This window comes from Melospiza melodia, chromosome 5 (genome assembly GCF_035770615.1).
Source record: "Melospiza melodia melodia isolate bMelMel2 chromosome 5, bMelMel2.pri, whole genome shotgun sequence".
Classification (NCBI taxonomy): Eukaryota; Metazoa; Chordata; class Aves; order Passeriformes; family Passerellidae; genus Melospiza; species Melospiza melodia.
In genome coordinates, this window is record NC_086198.1 from 16,341,191 (window position 1) to 16,368,811 (window position 27,621).

The 27,621-nt window shown below is 36.8% G+C and overlaps 1 protein-coding gene across 1 annotated transcript in view; it reads left to right on the forward strand.

The window, feature by feature from the left end:
- The window catches only part of BANK1 (B cell scaffold protein with ankyrin repeats 1), a 134,836-nt gene that overhangs the window by 33,224 nt on the left and 73,991 nt on the right, over positions 1-27,621 (forward strand). The window contains exons 4-8 of the mRNA XM_063157994.1: positions 5,621-5,769; positions 6,851-6,989; positions 9,395-9,537; positions 15,818-15,938; positions 24,845-25,041. Of these exons, the coding sequence (XP_063014064.1) occupies positions 5,621-5,769; positions 6,851-6,989; positions 9,395-9,537; positions 15,818-15,938; positions 24,845-25,041 (749 nt within the window). The remainder of the gene's footprint in view (positions 1-5,620; positions 5,770-6,850; positions 6,990-9,394; positions 9,538-15,817; positions 15,939-24,844; positions 25,042-27,621) is intronic.

The window sequence follows — 27,621 nt, forward strand, 5'->3', positions numbered from 1 at the left end:
AAAAATAACTGTCAGTGAATTTGCAAAAGATAGTACTCTCAACATAGAAGCATTATTTATGTTCACTAATATTTATATTCACTAAGTTTGTTCACTAATAAATATGTTTATGATGGTTTGGAATCTATTCATCATAGAAAAGAAATGAAAGAAATTAAGAATGAGGTCAGATGTTTTTGTGTTGAAGTATGTATTAATAATTTTCTGTGATTTTTGGAAACCTTTTCATTCCTAAGCCTTCTCTCACCATTGTAAAAGAAAACTTCAGCAGAGCAGAAAAGGGGACTTGCTTTGAAATAATATCTTAGAGAGTGTGTATGGTAAAAATGAGTAAATCCCACATTTATGCAAGGAACACAGTCCCACTGAAAGAAGCCCAGCATGGTGTATGTTTTCTGCCTCCCTGTTTCTCACAGCCTTTCTCGGGTAATGTATAGAGCAATTTGTGCAGTTAGAGGCTCCCTTTGAATCCCACTCTGCTGCACTTTCTGCTAAGCTCATACAGCATTTACAGATATCCACATTTTAACAGGCTTATCTTTCATAAATGTCTGTGATAAACTTGTGGCAAATTGCAAGAAGAATATGATGTGCATATGTCTTTTTTTCCTGTTTTTTTCCCCCACATTACAGATGGTTACTTCATTTTTTTCTGTATGGTTCTTCTTTAATCCATGTTTCTGCTGGGCACGCACAGAACCATTTGCCTTCAGGCTTCTGAATTGCAGGGAAGTCATTTATATGTGGGAACCTTTTCAGTTATACCTCACAGAACCGAGTGGCACCACCTCTGCCTTTACCTCATGTTGTGCTGGAGAGTGCACCTACCATACTACACAGGACGTCTCCTGCATCTAAAGCATCGGCTGTAATCCTGTTTTAAATCTTTGACACTGAAACATGCTGACTTTTCTTTCAGGTGACAAGGTGGCCACAAGTGCTGGATGAACTTCCCATTCCTTGTCATCTGCCTAACTTGATTTACCCACATTTCTCATTCTCTTGTATGATGTGTGATCTAGGGCTAATTGAAGACCTCTTTTGTATTGCAGTTTCAAGTTCTTCAGCTGGCATTGCTTTTGCAAAACTTGATGAAGAGCTAAAATTTGTGAAGTTAGCAGGCTTTTTCCTTTTGTAAAACCAGCCTAATTTTGTCGGAGAGATTCATTTCATGGGTAGCCTTAGAAAACACATAAATCTTTCATAAGTTTGTTTTCTGCTATTTTTAATGCCCTAAATCTGTCACATACATTGTTGACTCAAAACATGTAGCAACTATCCAGTAATCAAAGACAGAGAACACTTGTAATTCTCATGTAGGCTGCAGTAAGGATAACTAAAGAGTGTATTTGAAATGTTAGAATTTGTGGGTGAGGGAGAAGGTAGATGTGGTAGGAGAGTTGCTTAGAAGCTGTGGTGAAACATTAGTTGTTGAATATGCAGGAGACTTGAGATGCATTATGAGTATTTCTCAGTTTATGTATGTAAAGGAATACAATTTGAAAGTCATTCATGAATCTAGTTCAAAATGTTCAATTGAAAGTAATAATGTGTTTCAAAGGATCTTATGTAAGAGATACCAAGTTGATGTATTGAAGTTACATGAATTAGGAAAGAACACTGAAGTGAAATTGAAAACATCTGTGCTGTCCCCAATTAAGTTACAGTAAATGTGTGTTATATTTTAGTATTTAAAGTTAATGTACATGTAAGATCAGTCCTTTCAATGTGGCCATCAGCAGCAGATATTTGTCAAAAGTAAGCAAACAAAAGTAATCTAATAAAAATTAAGCATTACCCTCTATAATCGATAATTCCCAGTAGTTCTGCCCTGTTTACTCAAGGGAAGATTGTAATCAATTTTTTGTTTCTTTTTAGCTTTTGGCTCATAGTGTTGTCTGTGCATCATTGGATATAGTTAATAATTTCTTATACTTTGATCCTACAAGAAAGGATCTGGTTTTATTTATCAATTATTTTAATTGTTACTGCTACATTTTAGAAACCTCACTAATAGGTCACCATTATATAAAACATTGAAAGAACGCGTTCACCAAGCAACAAATACCCTTTAACAAATCCTCTCTCTTACATAGTCCGGCATAATATTGATGAGCCTTCTATTTTTAAGATCATCTTCGCCCTCAGTTATAAATTCTGAATTTTTCTGAAAGCCTCAGAAATTAGTGGAGCTCCTTAGCCATTGCTTTCAGGCTAAAAACAGGAGTGTAATGAGGGAAAATAATGAAGATGTCCAGAATTTAAATGTTCAAAAACTTGAACATCTGGCAACACCTTCTGCCTACATAAAACAAATATTGTCTATCATTGCTCCGTTTGTCTTACTATAGTCTCATTATTGTTGTATTAATACCTTTATGAGCTGCTTTGTTTCAGTTAATGCCAACAAGCCAAGGCTTGCATCATCTCTGGTCTATTGCTTCTTCAGCATTGGCAAACAACTTTTCATGTGGTTGTTTCATGTTCCACATATTGGGACAGATTGTGTGCAACTGCTTGTAGGAATTTGAGGGCTGGAGATGGTGGTTCCAAACTTTGGTGCTTATATTGCAGTGATAGAGATCCCTGTGGTTCTTGGACTATTGTATGTGGTTCGTTGACTGTCAGGTAGACCTTACATTTAGTGGAAGAGGTCTTGCTTGATGGTTTTTAGCCAATAAATTGATAGCCACTTTCAAGTCAGCAAGAGAATCCTAATCCTCTTTAATATCCAAGTCTTTGATGTAAGAGCCACATTTATTAGTTGTCTATTATTGGGATAGCTGTGCTATCACAGTAGTGACTGGGTTGAGGTTCTAATATTGCATTTAGATGTTGCTAGGCATAATAAAAATATTAAAATGCAATCATTAACAGGAGAAAGAATGTTATCCTAATTTAAACCAACTTATTAGCAATAGGATTAATGTTCTCAGTAAATGAATTATTGGCATCGAAAGGTGAAAGTGACTGCTATTATCTTTGATAAGTAGAGTGCAGACTTTAGAAATAAAATTGTCATGAACTTTACATAGATTAGAATGCATCTATGTGATCCTTGAACAATCACTGACAGATGGCTGACATCTGAGAATCCAGTGCCTTCCAGACTTGTTATTCATTCCTTTCATTTTGTCAATCTGATTGTGGAATGTTTCTTGTCTCTGTGAGACTCCTTTGCCTAAAGTGGCAGAAAAAATTCAGAAGCGGCATGTACCTCATATGAGTTATCTTCTGAAGTGGATTCTGTGTATGTAAGATTTATGAGTAACTTTAAATGTGAATACATTCCCAAAATATGTTCTGTGGGCGTACATAATCACAGGATCATAATCAAAGCAAGATTTGGGTTGGACAGGACCTTAAAGACCATCTAGTTCCAATCCTATGGCCATAAACATTGACACCTTTTACCAGACCAGGTTGCTCAAAGCCCATCCTTGCACAATGCCTGGTGTGGGGCGTCCACAACTGTAAGGCATTTCTTCCTAATACATCTACTCTAAGCCCACCCTCTTTGAGTTTGATGCTATTCCCTCTTGTTCTCCTTCTACATGCCGTTGTAAAAAGTCCCTCTCCATGTTTTTGTAGGCCCTGTTTAGGTACTGTAAGGCTGCTGCAAAATATCATAACTGTTTTCCTCAACAAGAGTTCAGGGCTTCATTTTTCTAAAGGGCACTGCTAAATTAAGTCTAGTTTTCACAGTGATAATCAGAAATTACTGCACTTGTATTCTAAGCTGGATTAGTTAAACTTCATTGAACTGTGTGTGGGTTCTCATTCAGAAACAGAATAGCCTTTGTTCAGTGTAGCCTATTTAATTTTTAAAGTAAATTGAAGTAAATGGAATTAATGCTATTTAGTAAAGTACATCTACATGTAGGTTCAGTGTAATTTTAACCATTTATGCTGAATTCATAGCTTTAATTCAGATTTATTTTGCCTTAATGGCATGAGAATATAAGCAGGAGTAGGATGGGCAGTTTTTACTAGCTAGTGATGGTCATTGAACCTGCTTAACTTAGATTAGATGTTGAAGGAAACTTCAGCTCCTTAAAGGAACTATGGACATTTGACTTCCCTCCTTCCCTCCCTCCTTCCTTCAACAATTAAAGCATATCCCTGGATAAAAAGATTCTACAATAGGATGCCATGGCATAGCTGCATGTAGCAGATGCATTTATTATAGAGGTACTTTGTTAAATCTAGGCCTTAAGGAAGGCAGTATTGGTAAGGCAAGGAAACATTCTATATCGGATGAACTGGTGCATATGGGGGAAGTAAAGGCAAGCGAGAATTGAGAAAGTTAACTGTAGATTGCCAGTACTGTCACTGTCTGGAAAGATGTCTGTGCCACTTGGGAGCACGGTATGGTTTGTGTACCTCAGTCACTAGGGCACCTTTTCAAAGAAGTGCAAAATGGCTGTGGTACTTCTTTGAGCAAAGCCAAATTGCTATTGTTCTGCATTCTGCCCATCACTAATTTATTTTAATATTCTGTATCCATTTAAGAGGAAAATAACTACCTCAAAAGTTCTTTGTGTCCTTAAATGTAACTGTGTGTGGGTGTTTGATAATTTGCAGTAATACAAGACAGTGTGGATGTCTCTCAGGATATTGTCTCACAAGCCAGTCTAGATTTTTTAACTCTGGACTGCATGCAATTATATCAATAACCTAATGAGATGACTGCAGTATACTGACTAATCGTCTGTGATGAAGAGCTGCTGCAGGCCTTTGAGATGGGTGGCAGGATTGTTTCACACAGGGTAATAGTGTCTGGACAGGAGGAGTAATGATACAGCTGAGACATAGTAGGTAAAGGATACCTTTGCTAAAACCCAGGCTTAGTCAGAGCTCTGCAGATGTGGTTAGTTGGCAGTTCTTTTTCATTATTAAAATTCTGCGATGTGGTGAAGGATTCACTATATTCACTAAAGGCTCTTGGGCCTTTTCTGATACAGCCAAACAGAAAAGAAACTGATTGTAAGCTACCTTTACAACTGGCATAGCATTTCCAAATACAGATTATCCTATTTAAAAAATATATGGCTTCCACCCATCGTTTTTTCTATTAAGGCAGGCAAAGGCCATGGATTCTCTGCCAAAGAAATCTGTGCCTACTGTCATAGTACCATGTTTCAGGTATCACTGCCCTCATGTAAATGATTCCTCTAGGCAAGTGGATTGATGTTGTAAACATATAGCATGTGCTTATTTACATATAAAAAAAGGGTGGTAAAAATCCTGTTTTATTCTAGTGTATGAGCATTCTGAGATGACAGAACTGGGTGATCTCCTGACTTTGCTGTTCACTACTATTTGTGAATAGACTATCAGTCTAAAGGCTATGTCCCTTTTTGTTTTAGGAAGGCAAAGCATATGTGCAGAGCCTGTTCATGTAATTTAAGGCTTCAGGATCAAAACTTCAGAGGCGTGTTCTTTATCAAAGGAGGACATCTCATTACATTTACATTAAGGGAATTTTGCCAGGCTTCATGTGCTGTCCTTAATGTGACTCCAAGTCCCATATGAGTAACACATTGGAAACCACATCACTGCCATGTTTTGTTGGTTTAGGATTATTAACAACATTCTTGTTTCACATTCTTTATTTCAGATCACCAGACTATCTCTGATATTAACTTGTCAAATGCCAGGGGAGCATCAGAAGAAACAGACCTCACTTTTAAAACAGAGGTACTTTCTGAAACATCAGAAATTGATGAGCAGTCAATATTGGTGCTTCCGAGAAGAATATCATGTGAGGTAAGGCTTCTGGATGCTACAGTCTTTGGGATAACAGTCACTGTTCTTCCCCTTCTCCTGCTGCAATCTCATTCATACTGTATCTGCTATTTTTCCAAAATTGTCAAGGGACCAAAATGAGAGTGCACCTAGACTGCAGTGGGATTTATGTTGCCTTTGTGTTGCATCCATGCTGCAGTCAAAAGATTTGGAAGTAAAGTCATTTGAAGACAGTTCTATTACAGTTATTTTGCAGCTTGAGTTGAAGTATTACTGTCATGTGGGCCTTATACTTCAGAGGGAGCAAATAATCAGGCACTTCTTGAGAGATGTGGAATTTGTCCTGGCAAGAATCCAGGATGGGTGTATGTATACATGCATATGTGCCCATACCATGAATTACACAGGGCTTGTGTCAGCACAGACATAGTTTGAGTTTAAATTAAATCAGAAATATTTATATGCCTGTCTGTCTGCATGCATATGCAGTGGACATAAATGTTCATATGTGCTTTTAATCAGAGTGGCTGTGAGGAACATGTGACAGCATAAACAGAGGAAGTAAAAAAATCCAGCACTGCATTCCTTCATGTGAATGGACTTGGACTTGGCCATGGTCAAGTATGGGGGTTGCAGTGTACGTAGAATGTCACAAATTTTGTGTCTCACATCACCTGCTCCTTCTAGCTAATGTCACCTTACTGGAAGATGTTAAGTGGGTCTAAAGTATTTTAGATTCATCCTTTGTTTTTAAGATGGATATAATTCTTCTAGACTATAGAGGGGCCTTAGAAAATGTAACAATTCACCTACATATGCATTTAAAATACTGTTTTGAAATATTCTCATGTAAGCTGATTTTAAAATCCTACATTAAATTTAAATCCTACGTTCTTGTGTCTTTCATGTAAGAAAGGAAACACAAAAGGAAAGGTCTTGAAATACTAAAGGAAGCAGTGAGATACCATCATATTTTGGTAGTACGATTTTTTTGTATGAAGCTGTTGGTGAAGCAAAGTTCTTTCAATACACTTTCAATATAATGTTACACTTCCATTATAATTTTCTGTAGGACTAATGGGAACATGTTTTAATTTTGTAGAACCCTGGTGAAATATTCATTCTGTTGAAAGAGGAAATAGATGAAGAAACTCTAGAAGTGGAATTCATAACAGATAATCAACAAGTTAGAATGCAGACAGCCTCTTGGAACAAGAAGGTCAAATATGTGAAAGCCCTAGGTAAGAAAAATATTCTTTACCTTTAAGAAAAACTAAAAAGTTTCAACTCCCTTCACTTTTTCTAATAAGTAGTTTTCCTTTCTGCTATTTAGTGGGTGTTTCCTGTAAATGAGTTTTGCACACATAACTTTTAATAATGCAGAGAAGCAAGGCTGTGATTTATGGGAACCTAGGTTCTATTAGGTTGGTTTTCTGTGGTTAAATGACAGGTGGCAGTCTTAAAATGTCATTGTTTAGTTACAGATTTACATTCTCCAAAATTACTGCCATAAAATGCAAACCTAATATTCTTTTCTTATTACTCTGTTACTAAATGTATCATTTTATATTTAATGCAGTAAATCTGGTGGTTCTCCTCTCCATAATTCTTAGTGATGCAGGAAATAGTTTCTTTTCTCTGTTCACATTCATGTAATTTCTCTGTATCACTCATCTTGGCTAGTTCCTAATGGTTTTTTTATTGCTCCATCCATAACTAGTTGATAACAGTTTCAACTATTTAACAGTTTCTTTTAGAAGATCAGTGCAGATTTAAGGGGCACACCTATCCCCATTCTTGATGGGAGTTAAGAATTAAAACATTTCTCACCTATGTATTCTGAGTATAGTTTGCTATTGGGCTACATGCTGTGAATTGCCAGAGGAACTTACATAATATTTTGTTATAAAATTACTGCAATATAACCTTAGATAGGAGGAAATACTGCAATAATAAGCTACAATTTTTCCACTGTGGCTTCTTGGAACCATATTTTGGTAATTCTGTGACCTGATGATTTCCGTGACTGAGCCCTGGTGAGACTGCACCAGTTGAGTGCTGTGTCCAGTTCTGGGCCCCACACTTTGAGAAAGACACTGAAGTGCTGGATTGTGTCCAGAGAAGGACAATGGAGCTGGGGAAGTGTCTAAAGATTAACTCACATGAGGAGTGGCTGAAGGAGCTGGTGTTGTTCAGCCTGGAGAAAAGACTGATGACTCTCTAAAACCTACCTGAATGGAATCTCTGCCAGCTGGGATTTGACCTCTTCTCCCAGGCAGTCAGTGACAGGGCAAGAGGACATGGCCTCAAGCTGTGCCAGAGGAGGTTCAGGTTGGAGTCAGGAGGAATTTCTTCACAGAAACATTTGTTAAACATTGAAACAGGCTGCCCAAGGAGGTGGAGGAGTCACATCCCTGGGGATGTTTGGGAAATGACAGCATTTGGCGCATGTGCCATGGTCTTGTTGACAGGTTGGTGGTCCATCAGAAGTTTCACTCAATTACTTTGCAGGTGTTTTCCAACCTAATTGATTCTGAGATTTTCATCCTGAATGCTGTCCTGAGATGATGGCCACATAGGGGCTCAGAGTTCTTTATCATTGTGATGGTGCAGAGAGTTTGTTTTCAGAAACCTGACTGGAAAGTATGTAACAAACAGGGAACTTCCATCTGCAGCTGGATTTCAGAGAACAGAAGCTGCAATCTTCTTGCATGTATCTCAAAAAAGTCTTCCAAAAAAATTTTTTTTATGAGGATATTGTTGATCACAAGAAGATTTCTGTAGTAGTTGAAGAAATAAAATGAGAAAAGTTAATGAAATATGAAGAAATTGTCAGAGAGCTGTAGCCGAGTTTAATTATGTTTCATATATCATTTGTGTTTGATGTTTAATCTGTTTTAAAACCTGGAAAAGTGGAAATTTGGAAATATCCTGGTTTAGGTCCATCTAATCTGATGTTATATGAGATATGCTGTGTTTTGTGGGCAGAGTTAGTGTTTTAAGAAGACTGTGCTAGTATGGTCCAGCAGAATGCCTGGCACAACAAGTACTAATGGGTTGGGAAATGTGCTCATAAAGTAGGCTTGTACTGCACACAGAGCAAATCATGCCTAGGTAACTGACTACAAGTGCCTCTCTCCTTGGCTTTTGCAAGGTAAACAACTGGAATGGATTAATTATACTGCAATTTCTGCAGCCTAGCTCAAATACAATTTTGAGAACCTTGACTGCAATTAAGGAAAAATGTTTCATAAGATGAATAGCAATTGCTCTATTTGTGATAAATGCACTTTTCCTTAACATGTAGGCATAAGGGAGCTGATTATAGGTCATCAGTCTTTCAAAGGGCAGTTGGAAATTTTAAGCATTCTGTTTTCATCTCCTTTCTAATGTGAAGCAATACAATGGCTTTGCTTTATACAGATTTAAAGATATGTATTTTCTTTTGTCAGCTTTCTGATGTTAGACTGCAAGACTTGAATAAAAAAACTGACTACACTGAATCACCTGTGAAATGCAAATCCAGACAGTTCATCAACTCTATGTTTTTCTGTGATATTCTCTGGTTTTTTACTCATTCCCTGAGATTTCTGGTCTGGGACTGTAAAATGTTTTCAGCTGCTGTTCTGATTTGTTCTTTTATAAGATTTTCCTGCTGGTCCTGTATATGTAAATGTCTACTGTGGGGGAGTCATTAAGAGGACAGCACAGATTGAATACTATACTGCACTAGAGGAAATTGAACCCATTTTGAAGAAAGTGGCTGACCCAATAGCTTTCACTTGTCAGGTAAGTTGACTTCTCAAATTTTAATTAAAGAAAAATAGACTGTAAGTGACTTAATGAACTAAGATATAGTTATGCAATCATTTGATTGCACAGTCATTTGTAATGGCTCAGTAGCAGGCTCAGGATTAAGAAGCCTCTGAGATGTCAGGTTGTAAGCAAGTCAGGCAAGAGAAAACAAATTTTACATGCTCTTTTTTTGTTTAGAGAGCGATGTAAACATCCTTTGTGCTGTATATGCCCAATGAGCAACACGCTGCACTGCAAAGGTTGAAAATAAGAATAAATATTAGTAAAGTCCCTCTCCATTTAAAGTGTTATTTTTTGTAAGTTCTGAAACCAATAGAAGCAAGTAATCTTAAACCACATTTGGACGGCTATTATTCATTCACCATCAAACCAAATTTTTCTGACATAGCTTGTATGGGAAGCAGTAGGTTGCTGTTCAGGTACAGTCCATTTACAGCTGCTGAATTCTCATTTATGTGTTTTGCTGGTTGCCATGCAGATTCTTTGCATATATTCAGAAAAAATCAGGTTTTGATCTGTGTTTCAGATCAGCACAGCAGACTGCAGTTCTCTGCAGCATGTTCTTTCCCAGTGGCACATGAGAAATAACAGGAAAAGAAAGCATATATTAAGGAAGCACAGAATCTCAAGTGTCATTTGTTGAATGGTGGGTAGCCCAAGCAGACCTTGCACGATGTCTATATTATAATTGCAAAGCCAGAACAAAAATAATAGATTGTTTTTCCACTGCAGACAATCTCATTTTCCTGTGACAAATATACCTTATCCACCACCTAAGGCATTACACTCACAACAAAAGGATTAATAAAATATGATGTATTGCATTATTAGTGTTCTATTAAGGATAAGGCTAGGCTCCTTCCAAATGCAAGTTACTTCTGTTCTATAAAAACAGGATGTTGCATAAGAAAAATAGTGCAACTCAAAGAACAAATGTGTTCGTAAATTTTTTATGGTATCCATCATTTTTTTAGCCTGTGTTTTGAAGTATATCTAAGTAAGCCTCTAACGGGTTTCATTTAAACCTGTATGCATAAGGAGTATGCCATAATGATTTAAAATTTATCATTAACATGGTAACCTAGAAACCTGCAACACACAAGATATTTCCACAGTTATCTGTGTTATTCAGGAGTTTGACCCTTTGTTTAACCAGCATGACTGATATTTATTAAAGTACATGCAATTCAAATCATATTCAAATGCAAAAATAATTCTGTGCAGAGCAGTAGTGTACACTGGGAGATACAGTGGTAGAGTTATGAAGTATGTTTAACATTTCCTCACCTTTACTCCTCTGAATAATAAGCAAGGGTTTAAATGAGCTGACAATGCTATATGCTGTTATTTTTATTGTTTTAGTAACTGAAAAACTAATGTTGAAAGCATGTTTTTAATTGAGTAAGCTCTACGGTCAACACAATATCATGTGTTGTGACATGTCAACACAATGTCTGTGGCAAAGTATTCTGATGGTAATTCCTCTGTAAGTATTCCTATGTGTCTCATTTAATGGTACCTGCTGGACCTCAGAGTGCAGTACAGTAACTACCTAGGTAGCTAAAATTTTTCTGCAAACTTCTAAAATGAGCTCCTGATTTAATGTCAACAAGCTACATCATAACGATGCAATTTACAGAGCATAATTTAACTTAATCTTTAAAATATGTTCACAAAAGGAAAACAAAACAGACTTGATACTAATTAGAATTCCTATCAAGTAGCAGCAGTAGTAGTAACTTGTGTTTAACCAGGATAATTAAAACCTTTGAGACTATCAACTTGTTTGAAAAAGTATCCTGGGGCAGCAGTCATTTATCTATGCAAAGTAACAATCAAACACAATGGAAAACAAATCTGATATAAAATAGCAAAGCTTACAGCAATTATTGATCAAAGCAATATGACCCTGTGATCCAAGGGGAAGTTCAAGATTTTCACAAATACTTGCAATCTGAGAAGTATCTCTATTAAAATTCTGTGGTGAAAGCAAATGGCTGCATTAGTTCAACAGCTATTGGGTTACAGCTGTCCATTCCTTTTAGTGATGGTCAGATGAATTTGTGGATCTTAGTGGGAGACTATGAAAATATGGTACTTCTGCATTTTTGGATCTGGTTTTTGCAAGAAATTAAAGATTTATGTTAGCTAAGGTTTAGATTAAACATAGTCTAAGATTTTTACAAATCATGGTTTTGGATAAAATTCTTTGCTACATCTGATTGTCATTTTGAGTTCCAATTTTTTTCTGAATTTAAAAAGCATTTACCAACATCAGCCAGACATTTTAAACAACCAAATAAGTATTTAAAATGTAGTTGAATAAATAATAAAATTAGTTTCTTTGCCTGAGTTTTGAAAGAAAAAAAACTGAAATGTTAAAGTAGGAAAAGTTGGGATCATAATAACTAAATCATAATGCTGAATTGATTTGCTATTTGAGAATATAGGAGGGTGAAAGTTGGCTAAAGATCATTATTTTTGGTTCTCTCACTTTCACAATTCTGCATTCAAGAAACTCTCTTATGGAGTTTGTTCTTACAGTAACCTAATGTACAGAGTGATATTAAGGTTTTTATAATTCATAATTAAACTTTTTTGTGTTTCATGTTTTACTTTACATCAGCTAATCATTTCAGCATTCTGCTGGATTTATATGCTGTATTGATTTTTCTCTCAGATTTTCTACCAAATGGAAATATTGATTCAATTATTTAGTGTTGGGGTTTTCTGGCATAGATTTATTTGGTTTCAAAATTAAAAAAAAAAAAATTAAGCTCAGGTCATATCCTGATTACTCAAGTTGGTAAGTTCATGTTAGCTTGAGTGACTTAGAATATCTGGAGAGATTGAGGAAGTCTTTATGACAAGCTTTGGTTGAATAATATTCCTGTGGTTGAGAGATACTTGGTATCTTAAATGATGTTTTTATCATAGTCATAAGCAGGATTCCACTTACAGTTGGAAAACAAGAATGAAAATAAACTACAGCCTCCTCTGTGAAAACTTGTAAATATCTATATGATTTATGTGGTGATATACTGCATGCATCTCTACCTGATCCCCAAAGATACTTCATTTGAAATCCTATTTAATATTTCAATCTTCTCAGCTTACATCAACAGCTGTTATTTTGAAGTGTTTCTTTCTTTTCCTCTAGGTATGAAAGCTTTTCATATTCTATCACTGGCTAAAATTGTCAGAAATGCCTGACTGTTTTTAAACCTAGCCCGTTCTCATTGGCAGAAGCAATCCAGATATGGAAGTGCATATAAAGTAGTGTCTGATATGTAAGAACTAATGAAGAACTTCATCTTCATGTAAATGTAACCTTGTCAGTACTGCCTAAGCCAGTGGAATATGCTAATTTACTGGCTGTGGATGCTGTGTTTCAGTGGCACACATTTTCAGGTTAGCAGTTATTAAAGAAAGTAGGTAATCTCATTCACAAAAGTAGCAAAATATGTGCTTGGTGGTCTCCTTTGTCAAGGATGCTTTTGGAATCCCAGATGTGATGATCAGCACTTGGGGCTTTTCGGATCACAGCTGTGTCCTGTTGCTCTGGAAAAGGGTGAGGGGATAGAGGCAGTGCCTACAGCTGGAGAGGTGGTGCTGTGACAAGCAGGGAGGCTTGTGGAAGGATTTCCAGTACTGGAGCAGAGAAATTTGCTGTGCTTCAGAGAGTGTGGAAAGAATTGTCTACAAACTCACTAGCTTAGTTCTGGGGGGCTGCAAGGGCATAGAGGGAAACTAGCACTATTGTGTATTTTTCTCTAGTGTTGTAAATCTTTATTTGGACAAAAGGTGGGCTTTCTCAAACTCCTGAGTGGCTCAGAGTTCTTTTGCAGAGTGACTAACTTCAAGTTCAACTTTAAATACAGTTCAGCTTCTGTTGGCTTTGGTGAAGCTTCCCCAGGAACTTCAGGTTTGTGATGTTGTTGAGATTTCTTGGGAAGATTTCTTAGGCCTATAGAGATCTGTGTAGGGTATGTCAAAATACATAAACACAGCAGACTTGGAGTCTGTGAGTGCTCTGGGGCAGGAATGGGCAGTAAAATAAAAGTCTCTAAACTGAATTGTTTTTTGAGGAGATGCCCTTTATGATATGGAGCTGGATAGGGCAGAGTGGCCCTATTCCTACTTCTATTTTCCTGTTGTTTTAGCTGTTATCTTCATCTAAATGCTGGAACTGGCCCTTCTGTATGTGAGATAAAAGACATAGCTGCCTTTTTTTTTTTTAATTAACTAATCTTTTTTTCCTGTTGTATCTTTGCTATAGAGGAGCACAATGAAGCTCACCATTACAGTTTAGTTAAGAGCATAGCCATGATTTAAGAGCATAGCTTGTTAAATCATTGCTAAAGCCCTCAGATTTTACATCCCAAGAATAAGAGGAAAAACAAAAAGTTGAGATGGAAAACTTGAAGTAATTCTCACTGATAACTTTGTATAATAAGTGCATTGTTCCTGACTTGTAATTCATAGAAATTGATAGGCTGGACATTAGAGGAAAGGCCTGTTCATGTACGAGAAATTTTAAAATGTTAAAAATATTACTTCAAACTTAGTTTGTCTAGAAGCCCACTTAAATTCTTATTCTCTGCATAGTGGGGTATCTATACACAGTTGCTTCAGTGAGTACCAATGGTTTTGAGCCTCTTTATTCATGACACAGGATCTGCCATATACACTCATCTGAGCAATTCCTGTGTTGTTACTTGGTTTTGTCCTACTCTAGATGGAACTCTGTTAAGGCAATATAATGATTATGTATTGAAGACGTATTTGGAATGAGAGAGAATAGTATGGGTTCCTAATTGAATTTTTATATTTTTCCTCTTAATAGCATGTAAATGTAGTGTTGTTATTCATGTTAATAATTTGTATGTTTTATAGATATTTTGGGAGGTCTTGCATATGCTTTCTGAATTTGCACAGTAAGTCTTGTGCTCAGGATAGATTTTTATTCTTTTTTCCTAGGTGGAGTCTTTCCTTAATGCTTATTCCTTTCCTTATTGAACATTATTATATGTATTCACTATTATTGAATAAAAAATACGGAGTAATGCAGTGTGACATCACAGAAAGGGAGTGAATTATGAGGAGAAGAAATGCAGTGGTTTTTACGTATCTTAATATTGGAAGGGCCAGGGTTAATCATGGGAAAAATAAACAATCATATTGTCAGTTTCCTGCATAAATGTCTTTTCTAATTCTTGGTAGAGTTGGATGAAAATTAATGCCTCTGCATTCCACATTTTCTGATCACGCCATACTTACTTTTCTTACTCCCTTTTAACAGCCCTGGGAATTAAACTTCATGGCTCATCAGTACACCCCCCTGTCATTTTCTCCTCAGCATGTCAGTCACAGACTTTCATTTCAAATCCATATGCTAAGCATGTCTGAAGATGTTCCATTTTAGTCATCCCAGAATCATCTTGACCAGAGACAGTCTGGTTGTGGGAAGGCAAGCTTTAACACAGGGCTACTGACCCTGAGCAGAGTAAAGCAACTCTGCCTGAGCTCTTCTCTGCTGTGGCTGAGCTCCTTTTGGTGCCCAGTGCAGCACAGACTGGGGTACACAGCTGTAGTGCTTGGTGTAAAATGTCCTTACTCTTCAAATCTCTGTCGTCAGGCCGCTCTTGTGAGGCCAGGCAAAGAAATATTTAATTCTGGCTACCTTGAAAGTTGTTAGGCATAGATCTTGACTTTCTGCCCAGAAAGAGGCACTCAAAAATCTCCCGGCAGTCCATGCAGATTTCCCTTGTCTAAAGACTGTGTGTTTAGTAGGAAGCTGATCTATCTGTTTGATATCAGTTTCTTGTTCTGGCAACAATGTTTTGTTTTGGCTGATGAAACTGAAGCTGTTTCCTACCTAGACAAGTCCACAATTTTAATGTATAAGTTTTGGGTAGCAGAGAGTTACTATAATCTTTAAACTGACCTTGAATTCCCGCTGTAGTACAGCATAGATCTTCCTGTCCTTACACTTCATCCAGGAGGCTTTAAGTCATGTCTGAACTTCATATGTTATAATGCATGTTTATGTACAGTGGGATCATGTTGTCATAATTTTTGTATTAAAATATCTCTTCTATAGTTTTCCAAAACTGTGCTTCTCTTACTGAAAGATTTTGCCATAATACTGTTTTGAGTAATTTGATTCACCAGCATTCTGAGGATAAGGTTAAAAATACATATGCAACAAATGCACTAGTTTTTATCTGTTTTTTTTCTTTCTTTTAAACAGGCATTGAAATTTTCTTCTGTAGAGAAGGTAGACAAGGTTCTGACTTCATTACTGAGAAACAAAATATCTACTTATGAATTCAGCCTACTCCAAAGTGAAGAAGAGCACCATCACCAAGCTAGTGAGTCACTTGTTCTATGTACTGATTTATATTATTGATGCTATGGTTGTTACATATAAATGTTAATAAGACAATCCTTAAGTATTGAAATCCTCTAGGGAAATGGAAGAATCCACAATAAAGACAACATAAGCAGAAAAAAAGGGAGAAATAATTTTGTAAATCATTACTTTGTGGCTCAGTACTTTGTATTTATACTTCCATGGATTGTTGATCAGCTTTGGATTAACTGCACATTGACAGCTTTGCAGCTGAGCAAATTCATACTTACAGAGAGAATGGTCAGTAAGAGTCATGTGGAGATGCCTGTATATGGTACAGTTTATTTACTAATTGCTCTTCTGCAATGCAGTTTAAACTGTACTTTTCCCAGTTATAGGGGAAATCTGAAAGTTTTCTCTATCTGAAAAGAATAGATGGCTTTTGATCTTAAAACAGCACTAAACTTCTTCAGTCACTTTTAGTACCTATGCACTTAGTGGTTTTCATTACTTCTGGCAAAAAGATAATTTTGTTATTTTTAATTGTTAAAATAAGGTATCCAAGTGAGCTTAAAATAGGGTTTCTCTATAAAGTAGATACATTATATAGACAATTCAGTTATGCATCAACAGAAGCTGCCGTTAGTACCAAATGGAGGGCCCTGGTTGAGTTCATTAACCACTTATTAGAGATTCAAACTTGTTTACAATAAACAAAGAGTGTGCTTAGTTAGCTTGTGTTTTGAAAGCATCATTATGATGTTATTTCAAATTAAAATGTATTAAACCTCAGCATTTTTAGGAAACTTCTGGGGAAAAAAAGTACTCAAGAAAATATGTTTTCTTTCTAAAATACTTGAGAAAGATATGTTCAGGACACTGCTTGACTTCTGTTTTGTGTAGCTGGACTTGGGTTTTGAGAGAGAAAAGAGCTCTGTACAATCAGTGAACCTGCCACTTCTCATAACCAAACTCAAACAAGTTTTGTAGGTAGCACTATGGGGATTGCCATCACGTTTCCTTTTCTTTTCTTTGTTGATGCAATTCACTCCTGTGTATTAGATAAACATGATTTAACTTGTAATGTAAAAATGCGCTTAAACATCAAAATTAGTGGGAGCAAACAAATGAGGTGCCTGTCCTTGACATTTTCCTGTGCAAGACTGCAGGATAGGGGTGGATAACACAGACTCAAGAGTCTTTCCTTAAGTGACTAACAACTATTAGATCTGGTGGTGTTTTTGAATATTGAGAATAATGCCAACCAACCTCCTATGGCCCCAAAAAAAGCCAGTGTTTCAAGAGCTAGTTGACTGCTTGAGGCAATAGTGACCTTAAAATGAACTGGTTTGATGCATGGCCCAAAAAGAAGGTGCAAAGTTGGATGCCCAGATTCTTCATGGAAAAATAGATATGTTTGCAGTGCTGGAAGCACTCAGAATGTGGGAGGCTTAGACTCTCATCACTTTTCTGCCTGAAAGGTGTATGAACCTGTGTCTTTGACTCCCATAAAAGCATCCCAGACAGCCACTAGACATGTCCAGTAGTGGATGAGAGGGGTGCAAGTTTTCAGCATGAAGTACAGGGAAGAGAAATTGTATTGTTCTACACGGGTGCTTTATTCAAACATTCTTGCACATCAGGGTGCAGCTGATAAATTGCTGCTCTTGAAAAAATCTCAATATTACCTCAAAATGAACCAAGAATGAAGAACTTATGATTAATTTATTGGATAACTAATGAATCGCATGGTTTGACTTCTCACAAATTGTGATCTGTGTGATTAAAAACTTGGGAGTCTGAAAGTAAATCCAAGAGGCATACAATGTAATGAAATAAAAACCACAGACGGTGGTTTAGATCAAAATATGATGAGATGCAAGTTTGCTTACATAATTTTTAAGCTGCCGGTCCCATCTCCAAAATGGCTTTTCAACACTTTAGTATGACAATGCAATATTTGTGAGCAGCCAATGTCTAGGCTTGTAGTGTCAAGATAGGTGGCAAAGGTGCAAGAGGTTAACTCTGAAACAGATGAGCAAGCTAAATGCAGACTGGATAGAAACCACTGGAAAATGTTGTGTTTAACACACAGCTTTAACTGGAGACAGAGCCAAGACTTGTCTGGGATTTTTAGTGATGGTGTCACCTCTTGTGAAAGAATGTATCTAAAGGTGGAAATACTGTGAAATATTGTACATTCCATACTGAATTGATTTCAGGTATATTGTGTGCACATTCCTTTATATTCTGGTAATAGAATCCAGTCAAAGCATACCAACAAATTCCCACTCAAATTTCAAAATATTTATTGAGAAATATGTTTCTTTTTGGAAAGCCCTGATTCTCAGAATCCTCAGATTTGGGAATTTTTGTTGCATTGTTTCCTGTCCAAGAAATAACAATTTACTTAAGGAAAACCTGCTTAATTTTCCACTATTAATTATTTTTCCCTTTTTACAAGTTATCTATTGCTATTTCTCTAATTAAACTCAACTACTGGTGCTTATGAAAAGTCCTTAACTTGCTTTATAGTAAACAGTGCTTTTTTTGTCACCTAAAACTGCTAGCAACATAGCAAATTCTTTCCTGATTTCCGTAATTATTTTTTCCAAGTTGAAACATCTATCCCAAAAGAAGAAATAGAGTCTGGGTTTTTAGCTTCTGGCAGAATAATGGGGTGAGAGGGAAGGTACTGATATTGGCACTGTAGAAGTCATCTTAGGTGCTATTTAAATTGCTAAGAAAAACAACCGTGTCCTGTTTCAATAATTTGGGAAATAAAAGAAGGATGTCTTACAAGATGTGCAGAAATATCACTGTAGGCTGCTCTGTTTCCTTACTTCAATTTTATGAAAATTCCCACAGGCTAAGACAATGCTATGATAGAGTAATATTAGATTTTATGCTCTGTTTTATAGCTGAGGTTTTGCAGAATTCTCTGCAGAGAAGAGAAAGGACTATAACAGGACAAAACATACAAAAAATCCCCCAGCAATTCACTCTTAACCTTGTGTATTTCAAAAGGAAGTTTAATTAAAAGCAAGCACTGGCCTCAATGTAAGTTGAAAGTTGAAGAAGCCACCTTAAAGCACTTAATATTGTGACACTTGAGGACTTTCCCTTTAACCTTTCCTTCCAGCTTGTGATCATCTGCTAACTAGTTCTTAGTGTAGGTGCCAAACAGCCACAGCTTTTCTCTGTTAACGTTCTCCATTAAAGCACTGATGATGAATAAAAGCTACTTTACCCCCACTACACCCTTACTGCTTTTGCTCAGTTCTGTATGGTTAGCTGAAATGAGTTGTTCCAGTTTCATCGCAAACAAAATCTCCAGCAATTTTCACCAATTCAGTGTGACAAACTTGCAAGTTCAAGAATGGTATTTTCTACCTGAAGCACATGGGCTTTCAAATAATTACAGCCTCTTCCTACTGTGTATAATGCAAAACTTTATTTGAAGTGGTTAAACATGGTATGATGGAATTTTCTTTACAGCAGAACATCTAGTTTGTCTTAAGAGCTCAGCTCAATTTTGAGAATTGGCAGTTTAAGAACAGTTATAATTTAAAAATAAACTCAAATACATCTTGTAGTGGGCTTTTATTATCTGTCATTTTGACAGTGGTACCTATAGCTGTCAGTGATTTCTGCTGTAGAATCTGGTGGAAGGAGAGTTCTTCACATTTCCTACTGACTTGGGAGGGATTCAAACATTTAGTGATGTCTCCTTTCACAATGAGGGCAAAAAACAAAGACTAGAAAGTTTCAATCATCTCTTTTGAGGTCATTAACCTTACTGTATTTCATAATTATAAATGGATTTGGGGGAGGAATTTCTGAGAGGCCAAGTACAAGGACATCTTTTTCCCTTCACTGCAAAGCTATTAGGGTTATGTTATTATTACATAATAATGGGAGGCAAAGCTATTAGGTTATGTTCTTATTAGCTAATTATTATTAGTAGAGAGTGGCTACTGGTACCACAGCATGCAGAAATGGTCACTGAAATGTTGCTGAGGTTGCTGGAAGAACAGGCGCCATCTCCACTCTCAGTATGGCATTTACCAAGACAACAATTGTACTGAGCCAGCCTCAAGTAGTTCAGGGCTTTGAGGGAGGGCTTCTCAGCAAGACTGGGAAAGTTTGGCCCTTGAAGATTGCATCCTACTTTGTGTGAGTGCAGCATGCTGCCAACTGAGTATATACAGGTTTCAATACTCTGCCTGAAAATCAGAGTATTGAAACCTGTCTGAAGTTAGTGAAGCTCAGTTGTCTGTGGCTGCTCACAATGACTTGTTTTGTGTCACAACTCGATGCCACCAGGCTTCAGGTTCAGGAGCAGAAGAGACTAAAACTGTCCATTTGAACCACTCATTTCCTTTTGGAGTTTTATGTAGATCTCACTATACCACCAATGTTGCTTTTAAAGTTTTCCTGCCTTTGCAATTTATTTTCTAAGCAGTCAGAGTAGCTCTTCTTCGTGCTGTACACTTGGCTTGGAGATGACATCTAGCTTTCCTTCCATTTTTTAGAGTTTTAAATACATGCTCAGCATTATGTCATTTACACTCAGTGGTGATAATTACAGACACATAAAGAGTAAACAACTTTATCCAATGTCACATTAGGAGTGTTGCTGTAAAGTATAGGGCCAAGGAAAACTTAAGGCTCAGTGCTAAGTGAATGAACCCTGAATGTAATCCTATTAAAAAATTGATTACAAAAATCTGAAATGAAATTGCAAACAAGGCTCTCTGTATGACATATCTCATCCCATCCAGGTTAAGAACTGGTTAAGCTGAATCCTACAACTAATTTAGAGAAAAGCAATTGCAAAACAAACAAGGAGCAATACAAAAAAAAAAGTTTGTCTTAAGAAATTGGTTTATAAATTTCTTTCTTCTTACCATCCTCCATGGCTGGCTAAGGTATTTCATTGGTTAATGATGTAGTTTCCTGGAATGTTCCAAGTATGTAAGTGTAGGAGTCCTGCCTGAATATCAAACTCAACTAGGGAGGAGTTGAGTGGTGACCAGGCAAAACAGCTCAAGTGCAAGGAGCTGAAGGAGTTTTGCAATACCTCTGTTCTGTGTTACTTTAAGAGTGCAGCAATGCATTCTAGGCAGTTATATACCTGCCTAGAGCAGGCTTATGAATGTCACCTCCTCCTCTCTTTCTATTGATGAAGAAATCATAGCATCCAGACCATTGGTAATATAGACTTGATTGCCTTTCAGATTTGTAACCAGTTGGTTTTTTTTTATTTCATTACTATCAGTGGAAATTCATTCAGACCATGTTATTAATACTGTGTTAAGGCTCTTTTTATTGACTATATTTGACCTTCTGGTGTTGTCTAATAGGGTGCAAACTATTGAGTACCTATTGCATTGCTGGACATCAAAAAAAAACAAATAGCAGAACCCACGAGTACTAAGAAGAGCAGTTTGAGCATTTGTGGAAGTTCTTTTTTAAATATTAGCTCAGGTTTGAACACTTTTTTTAAGAGAATCTTATTTTTTCTTACATTTAGAAAAATCTAGACAAAAATAGCAAGTCAAATGCATATACTCTGGGCTAAAACTGATAGTTCTTCAAATGACCGAATCAAACCTAGTTTGTGGAACTTCAATTAAAATGTTGAGCAATATTGAGTAAAGAAGTTGTGTAACATGTACTTGTCTCAAAAACCTTAGCTGTTATGCAGTTTTACAATTGCCTATTGTAGCCCAACGGATTTTAAAGCACACTGCAAATACAAGAGAGTATAAACTACAACACATACGCTTGTTGATGGAAGTTCAACCTGCCAAGGCTTCTAAAACAAGTGGCTTGATTTACACAGGTGCTGTGTATTTACAGTTTCTTGGTTATATTTTTCTTTGCCTGGTGGAAATAAAAGTCAGGCAACACTAAATTTGTTTTTAAATCAGTTTAGAGTTGTTAATGGTACTTTTGATTAAACTGTAGCCCACTCAAATATCACCAAAAATAATATTGGAATGGGATAGTGCTGGAATATTCTTTGTCCAAAATGCAGTCAAAATTGTCCTAACATTTTTTTTTTCTCAGTTAGTACTTAGCTATGCCTATTCTAACAACTGTTCTTGTTCATTTTATTGAATATTGGAGTGAGATTTTACTCTCTCCCATATTATGATTCTAGTGGAACAAAAAGGCTGGGCAGGGGATGTACAAAAATGAGCCAAATTTCACTATGCAGAAGAATGTAAAAATTAGAAAGTTTGTTAAAGACTGGCAGCTAAGAGATTTCCATAAGTCATAACTTCTTCCAGCACACTATGGGCTGAAAATGTGCTGGCTAACCTGTAGACAACTGATGACAGGGTTATAAAATAAAACTCAAGAAATATAGAAAAAACTGTGTAAACTCTCAAGCTGTATTCCTGGATGGGAGACATGTGGAAATAGACTGTCTGGAGTTGAAGGGAAGTTACTGCAAAAACAGGCAGGTTGAAGACAAAGAAATTACCAGGACTAACTGGCATTCTTTAAGAGCTCTGAAGAAATTTTAAAGTAGAATATCTGGGTTTCTAACAGTGCAATATTTCATTTTTAGTACTAGGACGTGTGACCAACCAGGAGTTCATGCCCAAACCCAGCTTCTCAGGCAACCCTGTGACTTAGAAGCAGGTTAATGTATCATTTCTACTGGACAAACTAATGAAAGTGTTAATTTAAAAAGTCTTCTGTAATGTGAAGCCTGACCTAATGAATTTCTTGTAGGTTTTTTTTTTGAGTCAGTAAACCTGGTTAAGTCAGTAACTGACTGGGTATGGTTGGATAACTGACCAAAGCCAGGAGACAGGCAATTGGGAAAAATCTTTTTTTGCTAGCAATGCAAAGTGTTTGGTGTAGCAAGGAAAAAGGCTAATGTGGGCAGGGAATTAGACATTTAGTCCCATTTAGACATTTACTGCATTTATGCAGTAAAATGTCAGATGATATTCATTACAGGTAAAACCAAAGTAGTGCAAGTGAAGAAAAGCAGTCCTATGGTATCATCCAAATTTAGAGGATTCCTCAGACTATTAGCGCTGAGGAATAAGACCACGCAGTTCCATGAGAACATCACCTTGTTGCTAGGCAGCAGATCAAAAAGCTAATGAAGTACTAGGAATTATTAGAAAAGGAATAGAGAACAAAACAGGACATAATTATGGCAATGCATGAATTATATGGCGCATCCCAAAGTTGAGTTTCATGTGCAGCTCTTCTGTCATCTCCAAAATAGTTACAGAAAAGCTGGAAAAGGTTGAGGGGAGAGCAGTGTGTTTGGTGGAGTTGGTTCTCTACAGGGCCCAATTAACTAGACTGGAGCCCTTCAAAAAAGAAATTATGAGAATGAGTAAATCATTGGAATTGCATAGAGGGCAGACAGTGATGGAGAATAAGATGAATAAGGGACTGGCAGTTGAGCCCTAGCAGGAGCCAGGCTCAAAGCAAACTACAGGGAGTGATGCCTTATGAAGGCTGACTCAGAACAGAGACTAGATGGAGCAAAATAATAAAGTGTGTACTTATTAAGAGGCCTCAATAGGTCCACTTTGGGCAGCACAACCCAAAATGACCACAAAATGGATGACTGGTCACGGGGTCTCACACTTCTATAAGTTCTGGTCCACTTAGATATTGGAGCTAATTGTCCAATTACAGCTTTAGCCCATGAAGTCCCATCCTTCTTGTTTTCTCTCTTCAGTCCACCATTGTTTATGCCTGAAATTTAGATCATTTGTCCTTGGTCCCCAGCTAGAGAAGGAATTGTTTTGTCTACCTATCCTGTGAAGAGAGCTTACTATCCCCTAATATGAAGCCTAGACTTACTCACTAAAGCAGATCAGAATCTGAAAAATATAAAAGCTAAAACCTGAGGTATGAAGACCATTCCTTCATGCACTGGGTAGGAAAGACCCTCAGGGTACAAAAAGTTGATAATGCCTGGGACAGGCTGGGTGCACGCTTGGAGAAGAGATACGCTGCATGCTGACTTATTCATGCTTTTAATTAAAGTTCCTTTTGAAATACACAAGGTTAAGAGTGAATTGCTGGGGGGTTTTTGTATGTTTTGTCCTGTCATAGTCTTTTCTCTTCTCTGCAGAGAATTCTACAAAACCTCAGCTATAAAACAGAGCATAAAATCTAATATTACTCTATCATAGCATTGTCTTAGCCTGTGGGAATTTTCATAAAGTGGGTACACAGCCAACCACAATTAATCAGGAAGTAGAGTATGAATGTAGAGAGAAGTATTTTCTATGCTTGAGCTCTTTTTCTTTGTTGTTACTTGTTTGGTGGTTGTTGTTGTATGTAACTTGTATTCATTCATAGAGTTAAAATACAGGAAGATGCTGGAATGATAAATGGAATGTCCCAGCTCTCCAATGTAAAAGTGGTTTTGATAGAAATTAATATAGGGTTATTTCTGATAAATCCTAAAACTTTTATCTAATTCATCTTTAAATTCTCTGATTTTTCATTACAAGGATAAGCAAACTTTTCCAGGTGTCTGGTAGTCCTTTGATTTTTCAGAAATTATTTTTAATATCAAAACATAGCATCAAAAACCTGTAAAAATGTCCTCCTCAAAAATATTCTACCTGCCAAAGGCATGTCTTGACTGTAAAACTGTCTGCCCTTATTTCTCAGTAGAACAGAAGTGCTTTAAAATCCCCCTGTCAGGATAAAAATGAGATTTCTCAGTTACACCAGAGGCTCCTTTATTGATATGTGTATAGGCACTGTAAAACTGCTAATTGAGAAAATAATTCTTTGGCTGTTAGTTCAATACCAGGAGCTTGAAAACTGTGATTCCACAGCACTAATATTCAAAAGACATTTATAGAAAAAGGTGTTCTATAAAAGCAGAACTTTGTTTCTTGAGACTTTGTTTCCATTATACAGATAGCCCTTTGGAAGAATTTCCTACCCTGCTTCACTGTGCCGCCAGATTTGGCTTGAAGAAACTTGCAGCATTTCTACTCAGTTGTCCTGAGGCCACACGGGCTTGCAAAATTACCAATAAATATGGAGATGATCCAGAGAGTATTGCAACGAAGCATGGGCACAAGGAATTAAGAAAATTAATCCAAGAATTGTCAGTAAGTCCATGTGCTTTCCATATGTCATCTACAACCAGGGGACTAAGATGTTGTACTACTGAGATCCCATAGCCTTCTTGTAAAGACTAATATGTTGTAGTCCTTCTGTCTGAAAATATTGTTGTACTCTTGTCTGAGAAAGAGGGGTCGAAATGGGGTACAGCCACTTTCTTTGTGCACTGATGGTGAAGATTAGAGGTTTTTCACTGCTCAAGTCTTAGGCATGTAATGGGAAGGAGAACAGTGAGCCAGAAGTACCTTATGTGGCCTGGTTAGATTGGTGCTTTCAGCACCCAAATAATGGTTATATTGTAAGTAGTCTAGACCAGCTGTCTATAGTAGGAACTAAAGACTTCTTTAAAGGTCACTTTAAAAGGGACTTTGAACTCTCTTAGCACTGCTGTTCTTCACCATTCAAAAATGAGTTGCTTCCCTGCCATGGTTGTTCGTGCCACTGTGACCGAAGGGTAAATTTTATCACCTTTAGATGGTGTCAATATTTCTTCAGCTGGGTATGCAGGAGGGGTTTGGGGCAATAGTTGCTCTTCCATGTGAAAGGTAATAGTGAAATGGGGGTCTTTCCATAGTTCTACCATGCAAATTATTGCAAATGAAACCTAACAGAATTGCAGTAAAAAAGCAATGTACTGTAGTGACATTTGAGAGCTTTAACCTATTTCAACTCTTTTTGTGCTAACTGCAAAATGTACAGATATGATAATTCTGCAGTTTTTGATACTGCAATTGAGCTCAAATTTAACTGAAGAAAATGTGTTCCTCTCTACCATCCAGCATAAAGCTGTACATAAAACCATGCTGTCTTCCTGGATCACCATGTTAGTAATTTAACATTTAACAATTCTAGCTGCTGTAGGTGCCCCACAGTCATCCTTGCACTGGTCAGTCTGACGTGTAAGGTCAGGCTTTTCAGTTCTTGGCGTTTACCAGTTTGGCTTGAAGAGAATGGAACTGTATTTCCTAACCTCCCTACCTGTGTATTTGGCTAGGTGCTGTTTTTGTATGGTCAGATACTCCCAGTAAAGTTGTGTGTAAAGGATTGGTAAGAACAGGCAGAATATGAATAAGGTGATACTTAATTCTTGGTGAAATACCTTGATTTCTTTTCTAAGATGATCATATGAGCTGAAGGGTTGAAACATGGATGAAAAACCATTTTGGAAACATGGTTTCCTTTGATAATTTTTCATGTTTAATGATAATTAATAATTCCATAGGATTTTTTTTTACACTAGTGTTGTAGAAATACAAATTCTGATGTGTCTTTGTTGTGCATTCCACATGAATGCACAACATTCTGAAACTTCCAGTTTCAGAAAATGGGTAATTTTGGTTTTATCCTAATACACTCATACTCTGGTCTGGGGCTTCTTCAAGAGAAGACAAGCATGCATGGTACAGGCAGACTAAGGTGATACACAGAGAGTACATGGCAATTCTACAGTCTTTTCACTTTTTAATAGACCTTGTCAGTGATGGAAGGCAATGCTTGTGAGGGTGGTTTATTTCACTATGAAAAGCATGTGCATACCTCTGGTTAGCTTTTCTTTATTAATAAGATTATTAATTGTCCTAATAAATCTAAGTATAAATTTGTCAGTCTAAAACATGTATTTAAAATGGCAATTGATCTCTAAAATGTAATTTTTCTTTAAAACACTTCTCTGATGGTACATGCCTGCTATTGTTTGCACATGAACAGTTAAAAACAACTTTCTCTGCTTTCCCAAGGATGAAAACTTATGCCAGTATTGAAGTAAAAACTACTCTTTGGACACTGTAAATGTGTGTAGACTGGATAGGACATTCAGTTGTACTACCTGTTTTCAGTTGATTCAAATGGCTTTGCTTACTAATGCAACACAAGTAAAAATCTGAGTGTGCTTCAAGTCTGCCAAATGTGTAATATGAAACCATAGAAACATTAGCTCCAACCACTGGAAGAAAAATGGCTTATTTGTGTCCACTGTAATAGTGCACTTAAGCAAAAACACTTACTGTACCTCTGTAATTGATGGGAATATGGAAAAGAAATATTTGCATGGCTCTGAGCCAAGAAGAATTTAGTTTAACCATGTTGCTGGAACTTCCCATTACAGCTGTAATGTTGACATTACTTATTATTAAAATACAAGTACTTTTGCATTTGGCATACCTCTCAATGTTTCAAAAGTGTTACTTGTGTTTGGTTATTCCTTTAAGGAATAGCTCCAAAATACAAATAGTAAATCATTGCTTCTATCTTAAAGAGCAGAAGGTTTCCAGAAAAATGAGTGCATTAAAACATACATTTGATTTTTCCAAAATCCTGCAAAGTGTCTTTCATTTGTTGGAGAAAAACCAACAAAACCCAAAAGTGTGATTTTGAGCTGGAGAATTCTTAGGGGAGTAAGAATTCCCTGAGATGATTAGAGAGAGCGCATCAAAAGATGAAGTGGCAACAACTCAGCTACTATTTCTACCTTCAAGCCCAGTGGACTGTACAGCCCTTTGTGGTGTCTGCTGAGCAGATCAGTGCTCAGGGCTTTTATTTGCTACTGCTTTGCTGCTAGGGCCCTCCAG